Source organism: Pseudophryne corroboree, chromosome 11, assembly GCF_028390025.1.
Source record: "Pseudophryne corroboree isolate aPseCor3 chromosome 11, aPseCor3.hap2, whole genome shotgun sequence".
Taxonomy (NCBI): Eukaryota; Metazoa; Chordata; class Amphibia; order Anura; family Myobatrachidae; genus Pseudophryne; species Pseudophryne corroboree.
In genome coordinates this window covers 330,971,711-330,987,968 of record NC_086454.1, presented here as the reverse complement: position 1 = coordinate 330,987,968, position 16,258 = coordinate 330,971,711, and the positions used below count along the sequence as shown (strand labels likewise).

The window sequence follows — 16,258 nt, the reverse complement described above, 5'->3', positions numbered from 1 at the left end:
TGTTCTGCTTTCTTTTCGGTCCCTCTGCACCCTGACAGCCAATACCTGTTTGCATTCACGTAGAGGGGAGTACAGTACACCTGGACTCGACTACCCCAAGGTTTCATTGACAGCCCAAGTATTTTCTCCCAAGCTTTGCATGACTGTTTACAATCCTTTCAACCTGAGAGCGGATCAGTATCAATACAGTATGTAGATGACTTACTGCTGTGTTCAGATTCACTCGAGTCGTCCTTGAAAAACACGAAACAGCTTCTGTTTCACCTTTCTAATACGGGACACAAGGTTTCAAAGGATAAGTTGCAACTGTGCCAGACCAAGGTAAAATATTTGGGACATTGCTTGACACAAGGACTTAGACACCTCACCGCTGATAGAATACAGGCGATTCGCGACATGACTCTGCCACAAACCCAGCAGCAGATCCGTACTTTCCTTGGAATGTGTGGGTACTGCCGAAACTGGATCCCAGGGTTCTCCATACTGGCTTTACCTTTGCAGGAAATGGTCTCCTCTAACAAACCAGATCGGATCTCTTACACAGATGAGTCCGAACTGGCATTTGAGAGACTTAAACAATGCCTATCACAGGCACCTGCATTAGGCATGCCAGATTATGGGAAACCCTTTGAATTGTACAGTACGGAAAGTGCTCGGTGTGCGGCAGGTGTCCTAACCCAGAGACATGGTGATGCCAGCAGGCCGGTAGCTTACTACAGTGCACAGCTGGACACCGTAGCCCGGTCTCTCCCCACATGCTTGCGAAGTGTTGCAGCGATAGCTTTGCTAGTGAGTAAAAGAGAAGACGTAGTGTTAGGACACAACCTGACCATCCATACACCTCATGCAGTGTCAGCCTTACTGAACTCTGCCCAAACCAGTCATGTCTCATCAGCACGGTTTACAAGGTGGGAATTAGCACTAATGGCCCCTGTAAACATCACCATAAAGAGATGCAGCGCACTAAATCCTGCAATTTATCTGCCAGGTGTGCCTGGACAGGCACAAAGAGTGGAGGATGAGAATGATGGTGAAGGAGGATTTAGAATAGACACTGACACACATGATTGTATGGAATATCTGAACCAAACTTTCACTGCAAGACCCGACATTAGTGACAACCCACTGGAAGGCATAGATTTTACTTTTTACACTGACGGTAGTTGCCACAGACAGACGTACTCGGGAGACTTGTGTACTGGATACGCAGTCGTAGATGACAGAGGTATCATAGAAGCTGAGCCCCTGGGCCCACCGCACTCAGCACAAGTTGCTGAGCTGGTCGCCCTAACCAGAGCGTGTGAACTGGCTAAGGGTAAGTCAGCCAATATATATACAGATTCTAGGTATGCCTTTGGAGTAGTGCATGATTTCGGGGCCCTATGGCGCCTCAGAAATTTCATGACGGCAGCTGGCACACCTGTAGCGCATGCATCCCACATAAAAAGGCTTCTAACAGCGATACAGGAACCTGACAGAGTGGCTGTTATCAAGTGCAAAGCCCACACTTACCGTCAAGACCCAGTGTCACTTGGTAAATCAGCAGCCAGCACCCCCATACAAACAGATATCACATCACTGATGATATTCCCCCAGGATGATTTGAAATGCAATAATGAGGTGACTGTAAAATATTTGGTTAAGATGAGCCAGCAGCTGAGGAATCAAAACAGAAATCTAAAACTGGTGATTCCTGACCTACCAAACAGCAATTGTCATGACATTGAAATTGGGGATTATGTAATGATTAGAAATTTTCTACGCTCAGGTTGCCTTATTGACAGGTGGGAAGGACCGTACCAAGTCTTACTAACCAGCACGACAGCATTAAAGGTTGCCGAAAGAGAGACTTGGGTCCACTCGTCCCACTGTAAGAAGGTCGCTGACCCAGAGAGAACCCGTGACAAAGAGCAGAGTGTAGAGAACATCGTATCACTGGAGTGTCTGTTCCGGGAAGGTTGAGAGGCAGGACTGTTGTCACGGCACCTGAGCACGGAGAACAACAAGACCAGAGGCGGTTGTCGCACCAATTTTCTTTTTCCTTTTTATTATTTTCTCCATCTCCCATTACCCTCCTTTCCTCCCCCTTCTTGTTCCCTTTTCTCTTCCTTTAACAAGATGGACTTACCCCAAGAGACTGCGTTCCGGGTTTTCCTGTTGACCCTGTTGTTGACCAGAGCAGTCTGTTTTTGGTGAGAGTACCAGAGAGGTTGAGAAAGGATCTGGAATGGGTTCTGATGGCAAGGACGGATTTGTAGAATTCCAAGAGCAACACATCCATCGAGCAAAGGCGAGTATCAGAAAATGATCTGGTAGTCAGGAAACTAGCAGGCACTGTGAAGGGTTATTGGCTGAGGAAAATTGCATTTGTAGGAATTGTGAAAACATAGTTGAGGACGGGTGCATCCAGAGATGTCAGTCCAGCCTTAATATCAACATGGACCATCATCCATTGAGTGATTATCACTCACTAGTGGGTAAGGTTTTAAACCAAACAGAATGCTGGGTGTGCTCACAAGTACCTCAAGGTCAGAGCAAGTCAGAAATAGTACCATACCCTTTAACAATAGATGAGGTACTTGAATTACGGGGTGGGAGACCGGTGGACAAGAAATTCAATATTTCTAGGCCCCCTAGTTTGAAGCTCCACCAGTACCATGTAGATAGATCCTTAGTGTGTTTCAACATTTCCAATTCCCGAAAGCCGGGAAATTGGGAGGTGACATGGAATAACCAGACCATGGCATTTTCACACAGAGCTGATAGGATACCCGTAGACTCTGAACATATACGCCAAATAGCCGACGGTGGAAGGTATTTTCGGTATAGGTATACCCTAGGAAGTAAGACCATGCGGGTTGGAGAAGTATCACCAGGGTACTGTGCGCATATCATATAGCCTGATACGTGTACTGAACAGATGAGAGAACTAGAGATTGGGTTTTTCACTTGGAAAGTTTGCAATATGGTAATGTCATATTCTTTCCCATATGTTCTCCTCGATGATACCTATTTCATATGCGGGAGGAAGGCGTATAAGTGGCTTGCCCCAAACTCAGAGGGATTGTGTTACATTGGAAGAGTGTTGCCAGAAGTAATGACCATAACCCATGATAAGATGAAAGATGTTCACCGCAGTGCTCAAGCTCCTTATACTCATACTCACTATGAACACATCGTTAAGAGACACCTCATAGATTGGACAGAGCACGCAGCCTCTGATTTAATCCACGAATCACCAGGATTCAATTCCAACTCGCGCTAGACATCACCCGCACCGCCAGAGGAGTTATAAATTATAGGTATATCCACGCGCTAGCGAACCTGATAGATAATATCACCGAGATGTATGATGACACCTTCAGGTATACAGGAAGGGAGTTGCAAGCTTACAAAACGGAACTGATCCAGCACAGGATGGTCCTCAATTATATCACAGCAGTGACAGGCGGGTACTGTGTCACTTTGGCAACTCAGTATGGTGTGAAGTGCTGCACGTATATTACAAACAGCACTGATGACCCAACCGAGGTCATAGATCAAAAGATGGATGATATCTTGCAGTTGAAATGGGAGTTCCGAAGGAGACACAACCTTACCCTTACTGCTGTGAGTAATGAACTGACCGGCTGGGTCTCATGGTTGAACCCACGCAATTGGTTCTCAGGTTTAGGAGAATGGGCTCAAAATGTTATCATGAGTGTAGGAAAGTTTCTCCTTTGTATCCTGGGAGTCGTCATAATTATTGGCTTGATATTTATGTGTGTTCGAATTTTAACGCGGCGCAAGCACGGTACCAAAGTGATGAGTTTAAGGAGCGGGGGCATTGGTACAGCAGCAGATTTAATTTATGACCCATCAATAGAGACAATGTTGTGATAAGACGTGATGCCACGGTCCGTTTCTTTCACCCGTTTTTCCTTTGTTTTCCCTCAGCAAAAAGACACCCATCCGGAAAAGACTCCAATTAACACCCAAGAATGATTACGCAAATGTTATGTGAATGTATTTTTGATATGTTTCTTATCTTCATCTCTACAACCTTCAGGTAGTGACACACATAGTCGACAGGTGATATCTATATATTAGCATTCACATATGTTCCCCCTCCATGTATCATCAACTAAATGTACACCCCATTTGTTGGAACAAGAAGCCGAAAAGAGCTCGGTAGTGTTTGTTGGCCCACTTACAGACCCTTAATACGGGATAAGAAGGATTTAATGTATACTTCGCAATACCTCGAAGCTTATCTAGAACATGTACGGCACGATGATACATGCCCCTCAGACATGGATTTCATACATACATGCTTTTACTATCCCACTAGGTCATACATTTCCCACCTACACCTCTCCTCCTACCATCCAATCATCTGTAGATATTTGCATTGTATATTTTTATCCAATCTTCTGTAGATATTGTATTGTATATTTTTCTGTTTAATGTTCTGATAGTGGCAGTTATTGTTGACTGCCAAAGGGTGGACTGTCAAAGTCGAAAAATATTGTAATGCATACACCATGTACTAACCCCACACACATGCCCGCTGCGTGTGCACTTGTTCCGCCGTGCGTTCACATATCCGCAATTTGCGTATGATTGCTCCCGCGTTCCTGCGCGTGGTATGTGTATTTATGGCGGAGTTTGTGAACGCATAGAGGGTTATTAGATCATTACATATTTAACCCAAATAGTGCACATTTTAGATATAGCTCCCTTGCACCACATCAGCAAGTATCAACAGTTTAAATAGTTCCAGGACTAAGGGATTCGCCTTTTCATGATAGGAAGGGTCAGACTAAGGTTAGAAGGTGATGTCTAGTATCCAGCTGTAGGGTATTTTAAGGGTAACATTCCGGTGTTGGTTAGAGAAAGATCGCATGTTCCAGCGTATAGTTATGTGCAGAAGTAGAATATAGATATAAACTGTATTTACTGTATATTATGTATGCGGCGGGAATCCAGAGGATACCACCCCCAAGAGCAGTTGAGAAAGACATCGCCCACCTTTTCAAATCAACCTATGACCTCTCCTGTAATGTAAAGATGCATCTCTGTGTCCAATGGACAATGAGATTACAGTAACCATTGTATTGTGTATGGAAGTTGTGTATAAAAAGCCCGTTGTTGCCTGGCTGGTCAGAAGACTCTGAACGCTTTCTACCTGATAAGCGGAGGACTGGTCCAGGTTGCGCAAGCGAACATTCTCACGTATGTACATTGACTGTACCCATTATTCTGTTGTAGATTTATCTTGTTAGCCTGTAGTGTATAATATGTACTGTTATCCCTTTTGAAATAATCCACTGTGGCCTTAGAACCCTGTGGTTCACTACATATCGGTGTTGTGTGTGTCCTCATTTCCCTGCTAGGGTTTAAAGCGTATTTAACTGTATAAGGTTTAAGAGTGTATTGATAAGGTGTACGCACTGCTGGTACTTTATACTGTCAGCGCTACTTAAGGTTTAAGGTATAACATCATTGCAGTGCTTTGCTGCATAAAGGTTTAAAGTGTAACCATATCATTGCATTGTATTACTAATAAGGTTTAAAGGTTATCAATTGAGTGTGCGCGCGCTTTGTGTACTTTGTACCTCCAGCGCGGCATTGGTACGCTAAGACCGTACAACTTACGGGACTCTGTACGCAAATAGCGTGCAAAGTGCGTAGCGTGTATATTCAGTCTAGCGGCCATAGCGGCTCCAAGGTAAAAGTATATTTAGAGGTATAGCTTTATGGTTTAAGATATCGACATTATCAGGTGAGCAGAGAGTGAATGACCACTTTAGGGTGTCTGCCTTTTAACAAACGGGATAAAAGTTTGCCAGACTTATTGCCGTATATGTAAATGCCACAGTCTCTTGAAAAGGAATATTTATCTTCCATCTGAGAAAGAAGGGTATCAAACAGTGTTTTTTGTGTAAGGTAGCGTCAGTAGCGGATCTTGCCACGAGCAAGCAGGACTTTTGCCTGGGGCGCCGCCTTACGGTGGGCGCCGGCGCCATCCGGAGGGCGCCGCACCATGGCAAGATCTGCTACTGCAGTGCTGTGCCCCTCGCTGTGTCCCGCTGCCACTGCGTCCCGCTGCCACTGCGTCCCGCTGTAAAGGGCGTCAGGGAACTAGATGCGTAGCATCTAGTTTCCCTTCGTGGAGAGGACCTTTACTGTGCGGTGCGCGATGACGTCATCGCGCACTGCACAGCAAAGGTCCTCTCCACTACGCGTCTAGTTCCCCTTCGTGGAGAGGATCTTTGCTGTGCGGTGCGCGATGACGTCATCGCGCAGTAGCGTCTAGTTTCCCTTCGTGGAGAGGACCTTTGCATTCTAATACACTAACATCACAGCGACACACTCACCAGAGTCAAGGGAGACAGTCGCTGCCTCTCACCCAGCCAGCCCAGCCCCAGGGGAAGTGGAAATGATTGAGAGAAGCTACATTCAGTAAGCGGATTCTCATGGCAGCTCTGCCACGCTGCTGACATAAATGCCTGCACTCTGCTCATTCAAAAAAATTGTCCACTGCGCCAATGGATTGTCGGGCGGGGGGGGGGGGGGGTTTCCAGGTACTCGGAAACCCCCCTATGTGCGCGTATGAAGGGACATCACTAATGCTGGGCATACACTATACAACTATTTGGGTGATCATCTGCCAGATCTGGCTGGTTGGAATGAAAATCTGGTAATGGATGAGAGCAAATGACAATCGACCATTTGCTTCCAAACACTGGAAAACGGATAAAAAGTGTTGTTCATAGAAATTGGTTAAATCACGGATTTAACCAATTTGTCTGGATGACAGGTTTTGTACATTTTACAGTGTTTGGTAGCAAATGGTAATTTGCTCTCATCCAATATCAAATTGTCATTCCAACCATGGGAGGGAGCAGCTAGGTTGGCACAGCGCGCGCGGCTGGGGGGAGGTGGGGGGTAGTCAACGAGAGGGGCGTGATGGTGCATTCGATCATCGTGGTCCTGCCACTGGCTATACAATACCTAGATTACTGGAATTGTAAAGCGGGGGGCATGGCTATGATGATGCGATTCTTCGTGAATCACATCATCGGCTGCTGAACCCGCCCACTTTACTTTGGAAGTAGTGATGGTGGGCAGCTGCGGGAGAGCTGAATGCTCTTACAGGCAGCTGGGAGCACCACCCAAGATTCGGAGCCTCCCAGCCATTCCGGTACACAGGGTCGGGCCGACGCATACGCGGGCTACGCAGCCGCGTTGAGCGCCAGGCAGTAGAGGGCACTCTACAGCATCGGTGGCCAGCAATCGGCTCGATCCGCTCCCGGCCACCGCTGCAAGGCACGCACAGACGTCTCCGGCGGCAGTGACTATCTTAAATTCGGCGGCGGCCCGTGAGCCAATCAGAGCTCGCGGTCCGGCAGCTGAGGCTCCTGATTGATTGCCGGACCGCGAGCTCTGATTGGCTCACAGGCCGGCGGCGAATTGAAGATAGACACCGCCGCTGGAGACTGAGGGGTAGGAGAGGCGGACGCTGCGCTCTCCTCCCCTCAAAGCAGCAGGTGAGCAGCACTTTTTTTTTTGTTGGGGGGGAGGGTGAGAGGCATTGTGGGGACATGTGTATCAGCACTGGGCGCATATCTGACGCTGTGGGAGGCACTGTGGGGACATGTGTATCAGCACTGGGGACATATCTGGTGCTGTGGGAGGCACTATGGGGGCATGTGTATCAGTACTGGGGGTATATCTGGCGCTGTGTCGGGACATGTGTATCTGGCACTGGGGACATATCTGGCACTGTGTGGGGACATGTGTATCTGCACTGGGGGCATATCTGGCACTGTGGGGGCATGTGTATCTGCACTGGGGGCATATCTGGCACTGGGGGCATGTGTATCTGCACTGGGGGCATATCTGGCACTGTGGGGGAATGTGTATCTGCACTGGGGGCATATCTGGCGCTGTGGGAGGCACTGGGGGTATGTGTGTCTGCACTGGGGGCATATCTGGCGCTGTGGGAGGCACTGTGGGGGCATGTGTATCAGCACTGGGGGTATATCTGGCGCTGTGGGAGGCACTGGGGGTATGTGTGTCTGCACTGGGGGCATATCTGGCGCTGTGGGAGGCACTGTGGGGGCATGTGTATCAGCACTGGGGGTATATCTGCCACTGTGGGAGGCACTGGGGCATGTGTATCTGCACTGGAGGCATATCTGGCGCTGTGGAAGGCACTGTGGGGGCATGTGTATCTGCACTGGGGGCATATCTGGTAGTGTGGGGAAACGTGTATCAGCACTAGGGGTATATCTGCCACTGTGGGAGGCACTGGGGCATGTGTATCTGCACTGGGGGCATATCTGGCACTGTGGGGAAATGTTTATCTGCACTGGGGGCATATCTGGCACTGTGGGGAAACGTGTATCTGCCCTGGGGGCATATCTGGCACTGTGGGGGCATGTGTATCTGCACTGGGGGCATATCTGGCACTGTGGGGGCATGTGTATCTGCACTGGGGGCATATCTGGCACTGTGGGGACATGTGTATCTGCACTGGGGGCATATCTGGCACTGTGGGGAAACGTGTATCTGCACTGGGGGCATATCTGGCACTGTGGGGGCATGTGTATCTGCACCGGGGGCATATCTGGCACTGTGGGGAAACGTGTATCTGCACTGGGGGCATATCTGGCACTGTGGGGGCACGTGTATCTGCACTGGGGGCATATCTGGCACTGTGGGGACATGTGTATCTGCACTGGGGGCATATCTGGCACTGTGGGGGCATGTGTATCTGCACTGGGGGCATATCTGGCACTGTGGGGACATGTGTATCTGCACTGGGGGCATATCTGGCACTGTGGGGACATGTGTATCTGCACTGGGGGCATATCTGGCACTGTGGGGAAACGTGTATCTGCACTGGGGGCATATCTGGCACTGTGGGGACATGTGTATCTGCACTGGGGGCATATCTGGCACTGTGGGGGCATGCGTATCAGCACTGGGGGCATATCTGGCACTGTGTGGGGACATGTGTATCTGCACTGGGGGCATATCTGGCACTGTGTGGGGACATGTGTATCTGCACTGGGGGCATATCTGGCACTGTGGGGACATGTGTATCTGCACTGGGGGCATATCTGGCACTGTGGGGGCATGCGTATCTGCACTGGGGGCATATCTGGCACTGTGAGGGCATGCGTATCAGCACTGGGGGCATATCTGGCACTGTGGGGACATGTGTATCTGCACTGGGTGCATATCTGGCACTGTGGGGGCATGTGTATCTGCACTGGGGGCATATCTGGCACTGTGGGGACACATGTATCTGCACTGGGTGCATATCTGGCACTGTGGGGGCATGTGTATCTGCACTGGGGGCATATCTGGCACTGTGGGGACATGTGTATCTGCACTGGGTGCATATCTGGCACTGTGGGGGCATGTGTATCTGCACTGGGGGCATATCTGGCACTGTGGGGACACATGTATCTGCACTGGGTGCATATCTGGCACTGTGGGGGCATGTGTATCTGCACTGGGGGCATATCTGGCACTGTGGGGACACATGTATCTGCACTGGGTGCATATCTGGCACTGTGGGGGCATGTGTATCTGCACTGGGGGCATATCTGGCACTGTGGAGACACATGTATCTGCACTGGGTGCATATCTGGCACTGTGGGGGCATGTGTATCTGCACTGGGGGCATATCTGGCACTGTGGGGGCATGTGTATCTGCACCGGGGGCATATCTGGCGCTGTGGGGGCATGTGTATCTGCACTGGGGGCATATCTGGCACTATGTGGGGATATGTGTATCTGCACTGGGGGCATATCTGGCACTGTGGGGGCATGTGTATCTGCACTGGGGGCATATCTGGCACTGTGGGGGCATGTGTATCTGGCACTGGGGACATCAGACATCCACTATCTCCTTGTCACCCTGCCTGACCAGTAACCTATTATCTCCCTGTCACCCACTATCACCCTATACAACGGGGAGTACAATTGTGTAGCCACACCCCTTTCTTGTAAGACCACACCCCTTTTATCCCATCAAGGGGCGCAAAAATAGTTTTTTGCTTACTGAAAAAAATAAGCTTGGGCCGGCCCTGCCGGTACAGTAGCAAACAACTGTGTAAGTTTACAAAGCAAGATGTCCACATTTTCAGAGGACCAGAAGGGGAGGAAGCAAGCAAAGTAAAGGGGAGCTAGTGCACCCATTCCATAAAATGATAGCTAGATGCTGATTGGTTTCCAAACTTTCTATGGGCAGTCTCTCCACCTGTACTTTTTGATACGTCACAGTCTCACGCATGAAGAAAGTTTATTACAACATAATGAGATGAAGGTCTAAGGAGTATATGTACTAAGCTTTGGAGAGAAATAAGTGGATGGTGATTAAAGGGTCTATTTACTAAGCCTTAGATGGAGATAAAGTCTCTGGAGATAAAGTACCAGACAATCGGCTCCTAGCTGTCATTTTTCAAACACAGCCTGTGGCATAGCAGTTAAGAGCTGATTGGCTGGTACTTTATCTCCAGCGACTTTATTTCCATCCAAAGCTTAGTAAATAGACCCCAAAGTACCAAGGCAGCTCCTTGCTGCCATGTTACAGGCTGTGTTTGAAAAAGAGCTGGTTGGCGGGGGCATAGAGAGCCACGCCAAGCCCCAGTAATAAATGTGGGGGCGTGGTCTATAAAGGGGGCAGGTCCACATCCCTTAAAAAATATGAATGGTAAAAAAGAATAATTGAAGGGTTGAGAATTGGCCCATGTGCTCCACAGAGGGTCACCATTTTAATAAAGGGGAGGCAGGTGGCAGGGGCAGATTTAGGGGTAAGGGCGCCCCTGGGTGCAACAGTAACCGTCACCCCCGCCTACCTAATATAAGCTCTCTTTTGATGATAGTCAATTTAATAGAATGATTTAAAAAAGCCACTATGATTTTTTTATGTTTTTTATTATGTATACATAATTACTAAGTAGGACAGCTTACAGGGGCAGTGTGTTCATGTCCTACCTGTTTCCACTCCATTCAAGATGGCATATGGTACAGTACAGTGGAAATATTTTGCAGTTGCAGTAGCTGGCACTTTTTGGCATGACATTACCAACACATGCATCCAAGTGTCGCCCCTAGGCCCGTCCCTCAAGTGCCTAGTGGGAAATTTGCCACTGGCAGGTAGGGCGTGTGGGAGAGCACCCACTCCCTACGTTGCTTGCATGCAAGTCTCCCGCAGATGCCCAGCGCCTCCCACTTCCAGAGTAAACTGGGCAGTCGAAACAGCCAATGACGCAATTCAAGTATCACGTCATAGTGCCCCCCCCCCCCCCTCCGCATTACATTGTCAGTATCATCAGCTTTGTATAGTGGGGGGTGGGGCTTTTGTGCCCTCCACACTGCCCACCTTTCCTGTACCACGCCCCCCCCCCCCTCCCCTGTGCTCACCTGGCTGCGCCCTCCAGAGGAGGCAGGCAGAAAGTCGCAAGTAAGATTAATATACTTTATGTAGGAGAGAGAAATGACTGCATAGGAATGGAAAGAGTTAAACATCCTGTGAGGGGTGGACCTAGCTGTTAGGAAGTACAGCCTTTGGAAAAAGGGGAGGGTTAATATATATAGTGAATGCTAGGCCAGCTTGGTCTCTCTTGCTTCTGAATTGCCTTCCCGCCCTCCCGCCCTGTTGGTAGAGGTTCTGGCACGGAGTGCCTTGGCGTTGAATTGTTGGCTGGTTTTATCGTTGGCTATTTATTGGCGGAAAAGAACGTCAGGTTGTAGTTTGTATTGTTAGCTGTAGTGATTTACAGTTTGGTGTGGTTTAGGTGCACTCACCTCCATCGACTTTTAGGGCCGCTCGACCACCCGTCCGGGGGCAGCGGCAGGCACCCATCAGGGTGGGTAGTCACCGTGGGGGTTGAGTTGGGCACCTATTACCGATTTTATAGTTTGTATTTAAATTAGGATAGTTTTGAATTTTAACGTTTTTAAGGTTAGCATCAGTTCAATAGAGCCGTTCTTTTTTCTGCCACCATATGCCGGCTGAATCGGCATGTTAACAAAATTTTTCAATTTACAGGTTTGCTATGGTTAGGGTCAAATAAATAGCTAGCAATTTTTCTGCCAAATTCAAGTCTCCGTGTCATTATTTCTTGGTATTAGAGGTACTGAATGCTTTACTTTGAATGAAGGGGTCCACAGAGTATCATTAGGATGTTTATTAAACCTACAGTGAAATGATTCCTATATGTAGTATATAGTAAACATGTCCTTTCCTGAGGCAGTGTTGGATATTTGAAGCTGTATTTATTTTCCTGATATAATAGTTTATAATGTTGGACATAGTGGGTGATCTTCACCGAAGTTGGTCATGTGCCCAGAGAAAGTGCAGCTATTTTTTTTTATAAATCAGGTAACGTTTTTGAATATTGTTGTTTCATACAAAAAATTTTTTTATCTTGATCAAAACTTGGAGAGAGATAAAGTATCAACTAATCAGATTCTGTCATTGTACAGGCTGTGCTAAAAAAAAGGACAGCAGCTGATTGGTTCGCTATGAGCAACTTCTCCACTTTATCTCTCTCCAGGCAGTGCCATCACAACGGGGGGGGGGGGGGGGGGGGGGGAGTCACCAAAGTGTGGGCTCCTGCTTAGTGACAGGAGCCGGGTGCTGCACTGTAACATTACGTGCAGTGCCTGGCTTCTGTCACCGCGGAGAAGCCGGCACCTTCCGTACCCCCGTAGTGATGGAAACGGGGGACGGGAAGTGTAGCCACGCCCTTGGAATGAAGCTACACCCCTTCTGACGAGGTCATGCAAAGCCACGCCCTTTTTATAGAAGCCGCAGAAGGTGTTTCATAAGTAAATGACACCTCTGTCTGCAGGATTTGATAAACCTCCCCCTGTATGACTCTTACCTGGCACGACAGGCCCGGACTCTTTCACTTTGCGCAGTAATCCTGGGTAGCTGTATCTGCCAGTATAGGTTCCAGAGTTAAAGTCCGCAAGTCTCCCATTGCCAGTGTCTGATGTCAGCATGGCCTGGATTGCTAAGGACATATCCACACACAGCAGGACAGTATGGAGCATCATGTTTGAAGAAGTCTATATAATACATATAAAACAAATACACAGTATAGTATGAATATTGTTTGCCAGAGACTTTGTCATCTTTGCAATTTGAACACGTTGATATTAATAGTTTATGTTCCTCAAGAATCCGTACTGTTAGGAGATACTGCTGCACAGAGGCGGAACTACCATTGGTGCAGCAGGTGCATTGCACCGGGGCCCCTGTGGACTAAGGGGTCCACTGCTGCCCAGACCAGAATTGAGTTATCCCCTGGTCCGGTCCCCCCCCCCCCCCCCCCCGAAGACCATTTTGAGCAATGTCAGCTGAATAGCCCAGTACAGAGAGCAGGGTGGGCCCCACTGCCTCTCCCTGTCACCCACTGCCTCCCCTATCACCCTCTGCCTCCCCTTGCTTTCCGCTGTCACCCTCTGCCTCCACCTCCCTTCCACTGTCACCTTCTGCCTCCCCCTATTACCCTTGTGTGGCATATTGTGAACTTGGGTTGCAGTGGAGGAGGGGGGCCCAAATTATATTTTTGCACCTGGGCTCACAACTCACTTGTCCCCACACTGCTGCTGCATGTGTCTTCTCTGTCTATGTAGTAGGACTGTGGTACGAAAAAACTGACTGTCAGAATGTCAACGCGAGAATGTAAACCTTCAATATTTTGACATGGGCAGCATGTCGAAAATGTCAGATGCTGACATTCGCAATGTTTACACTAACCTAATGTCAACCTTCTGAGATGCAGCAAGCTGAAAAATACGGGCAACACTCTGAAAATACCTTTTCTGGAGGTTTTAGTTGCGTACGGCATATGCAGTCACCAAGCCATGGAATGCAATAGATTCCAGGGCTTGGATGTGGTGGGCAATGCCATCTTCCCCAGATCCTTCCCTGCACCCCCTGTGGCTCACGCATCAGTCGAAAAAAACGCGCATATAGGACTCCGGGTCAGAAACCAAGAATCCACAGATCGCAAAGGATAGCTCTTCCCGCAAGAACTGTCCATCGTGATTTTATTCATGCATATGGTATTAGTAAATGCTGATAGGCATCCGGCGAGTGGCAGATGTATGGCAAGAAAATGCAATGCTTGCTGCAACCCGCACTGAGGCCCTCATTTCGAGTTGTTCGCTCGCTAGCTGCTTTTAGCAGCATTGCACATGCTAAGCCGCCGCCTACTGGGAGTGAATCTTAGCTTTGCAGAATTGCGAATGAAAGATTAGCAGAATTGCGAATAGAATTGCGAATAGAAATTTCTTTGCAGTTTCCGAGTAGCTCGAGACTTACTCCTACACTGCGATTAGTTCAGTCCTTTTCGTTCCTGGTTTGACGTCACAAACACACCCACTCCCCCGTTTCTCCAGCCACTCCCGCGTTTTTTCCCGAAACGCCTGCGTTTTTTCGCACACTCCCATTAAACGTCCAGTTTCCGCCCAGAAACACCCACTTCCTGTCAATCACAGTACGATCACCAGAACGATGAAAAAACCTCGTAATGCCGTGAGTAAAATACCAAACTTTTGTGCTAATTTACTTGACGCAGCCGCACTGCGAACATTGCGCATGCGCAGTTTGCGACTAATCGCACCGATGCAAAGAAAAAGAACGAGCGAACAACTCGGAATGAGGGCCTGAGTACAGTGCTATACACTAGTAAACTACAGCCCTGATTGGCCGGTGTAACCCAACATGTTGGGCAGCCTGGTTTACCATTTCCAATCACATTGTGAGATCTGAATCAGCAATCAGTGTACAGTACTCCATGCATTGCTGATTTCTTTTTTACAGAATCATCTGTGGAAAGCAGAATTGTCCCAGTTGATTACTGATGTATGGGCCCCATTACCCTAACCCTAAAATTGTCTGTCGACATTCTGAACATGGAAAAATAGGATTTTGGTTACCTACCGGTAAATCCTTTTCTCGTAGTCCGTAGAGGATGCTGGGGTCCATATTAGTACCATGGGGTATAGATGGGTCCACCAGGAGCCATTGGCACTTTAAGAGTTTAATAGTGTGGGCTGGCTTCTCCCTCTATGCCCCTCCTACCAGACTCAGTCTAGAAACTGTGCCCGAGGAGACGACAAACTTCGAGAGAAAGAATTACACAGATAGTGGCGAGATTCATACCAGCTCACACAAAATGCAAATCCGGCCAACATGCCGGAAAACCTCAGCAACAGCTGAAAACCGTAAATAATGCAGAACTTACCTAGGAACCAGGCAGAACTGAACTATAAAACCAAAGCAGGAAAACGCAGCGCTGGGCGGGCGCCCAGCATCCTTTACGGACTACGAGAAAAGGATTTACCGGTAGGTAACCAAAATCCTATTTTCTCTTACGTCCTAGAGGATGCTGGGGTCCATATTAGTACCATGGGGATGTACCAAAGCTCCCAGTACGGGAGAGAGCGCGGAGGCTCCTGCAACACTGCCTGACCAAACTTGAGGTCATCAGAGGCCAAAGTATCGAACTTGTAAAACTTGGCAAACGTGTTTAACCCAGACCAAGTAGCTGCTCGGCAGAGTTGTACCACCGAGACACCCCGGGCAGCCGCCCAGGAGGAGCCCACTTTACGAGTAGAGTGGGCCTTTACAGATCTCGGACACGGCAATCCTGCCGTGGAATAGGCATGCTGGATAGTGAACCTGATCCAGCGTGAAATCGACTGCTTAAAAGCAAGACATCCAAATTTCTTGGGATCATAGAGGACAAACAGAGAGTCACTTTCCTATGACGAGCTGTCCTTTTCATGTAAATCTTCAAAGTCCTCACAACATCCAAGGCCTTTGAAGTAATTGAGGAGTCAGTAGCCACTGGCACCACAATAGGTTGGTTGATATGGAAAGCCAACACAACTTTAGGCAGCAACTGTGGACGAGTCCTAAGTTCCGCCCTGTTCTCATGGAAAATCAGATAGGGCTTTTACAAGATAAAGCACCCAATTCCTACACGCGTCGTGCAGAAGCCAAGGCCAACAAGGTGACCGCCTTCCACGTGAGAAACATGAGATCGGCCTCCTGTAGAGGCTCAAACCAAGCAGATTGCAGGAACTGCAACACCACATCAAGATCCCATGGTGCCGTAGTCGCCACAAAGGGAGGCTGGATGTGCAGAACCCCTTTCAAAAAGGTCTGAACCTCAGGAAGAACAGCCAATTGTATTTGGAAGAAGATGGACAAAGCAGAGATCTGGACCTTGATGGA

The 16,258-nt window shown here is 48.5% G+C and overlaps 1 protein-coding gene across 1 annotated transcript in view; it reads right to left on the bottom strand.

Moving 5' to 3' along the window:
• The window catches only part of AGRP (agouti related neuropeptide), a 37,470-nt gene extending 24,408 nt beyond the window's left edge, over positions 1-13,062 (bottom strand). Inside the window, exon 1 of the mRNA XM_063946238.1 lies at positions 12,891-13,062. Coding sequence (XP_063802308.1) covers positions 12,891-13,062 — 172 coding nt within the window. The remainder of the gene's footprint in view (positions 1-12,890) is intronic.
• Positions 13,063-16,258: the final 3,196 nt, after the last annotated feature.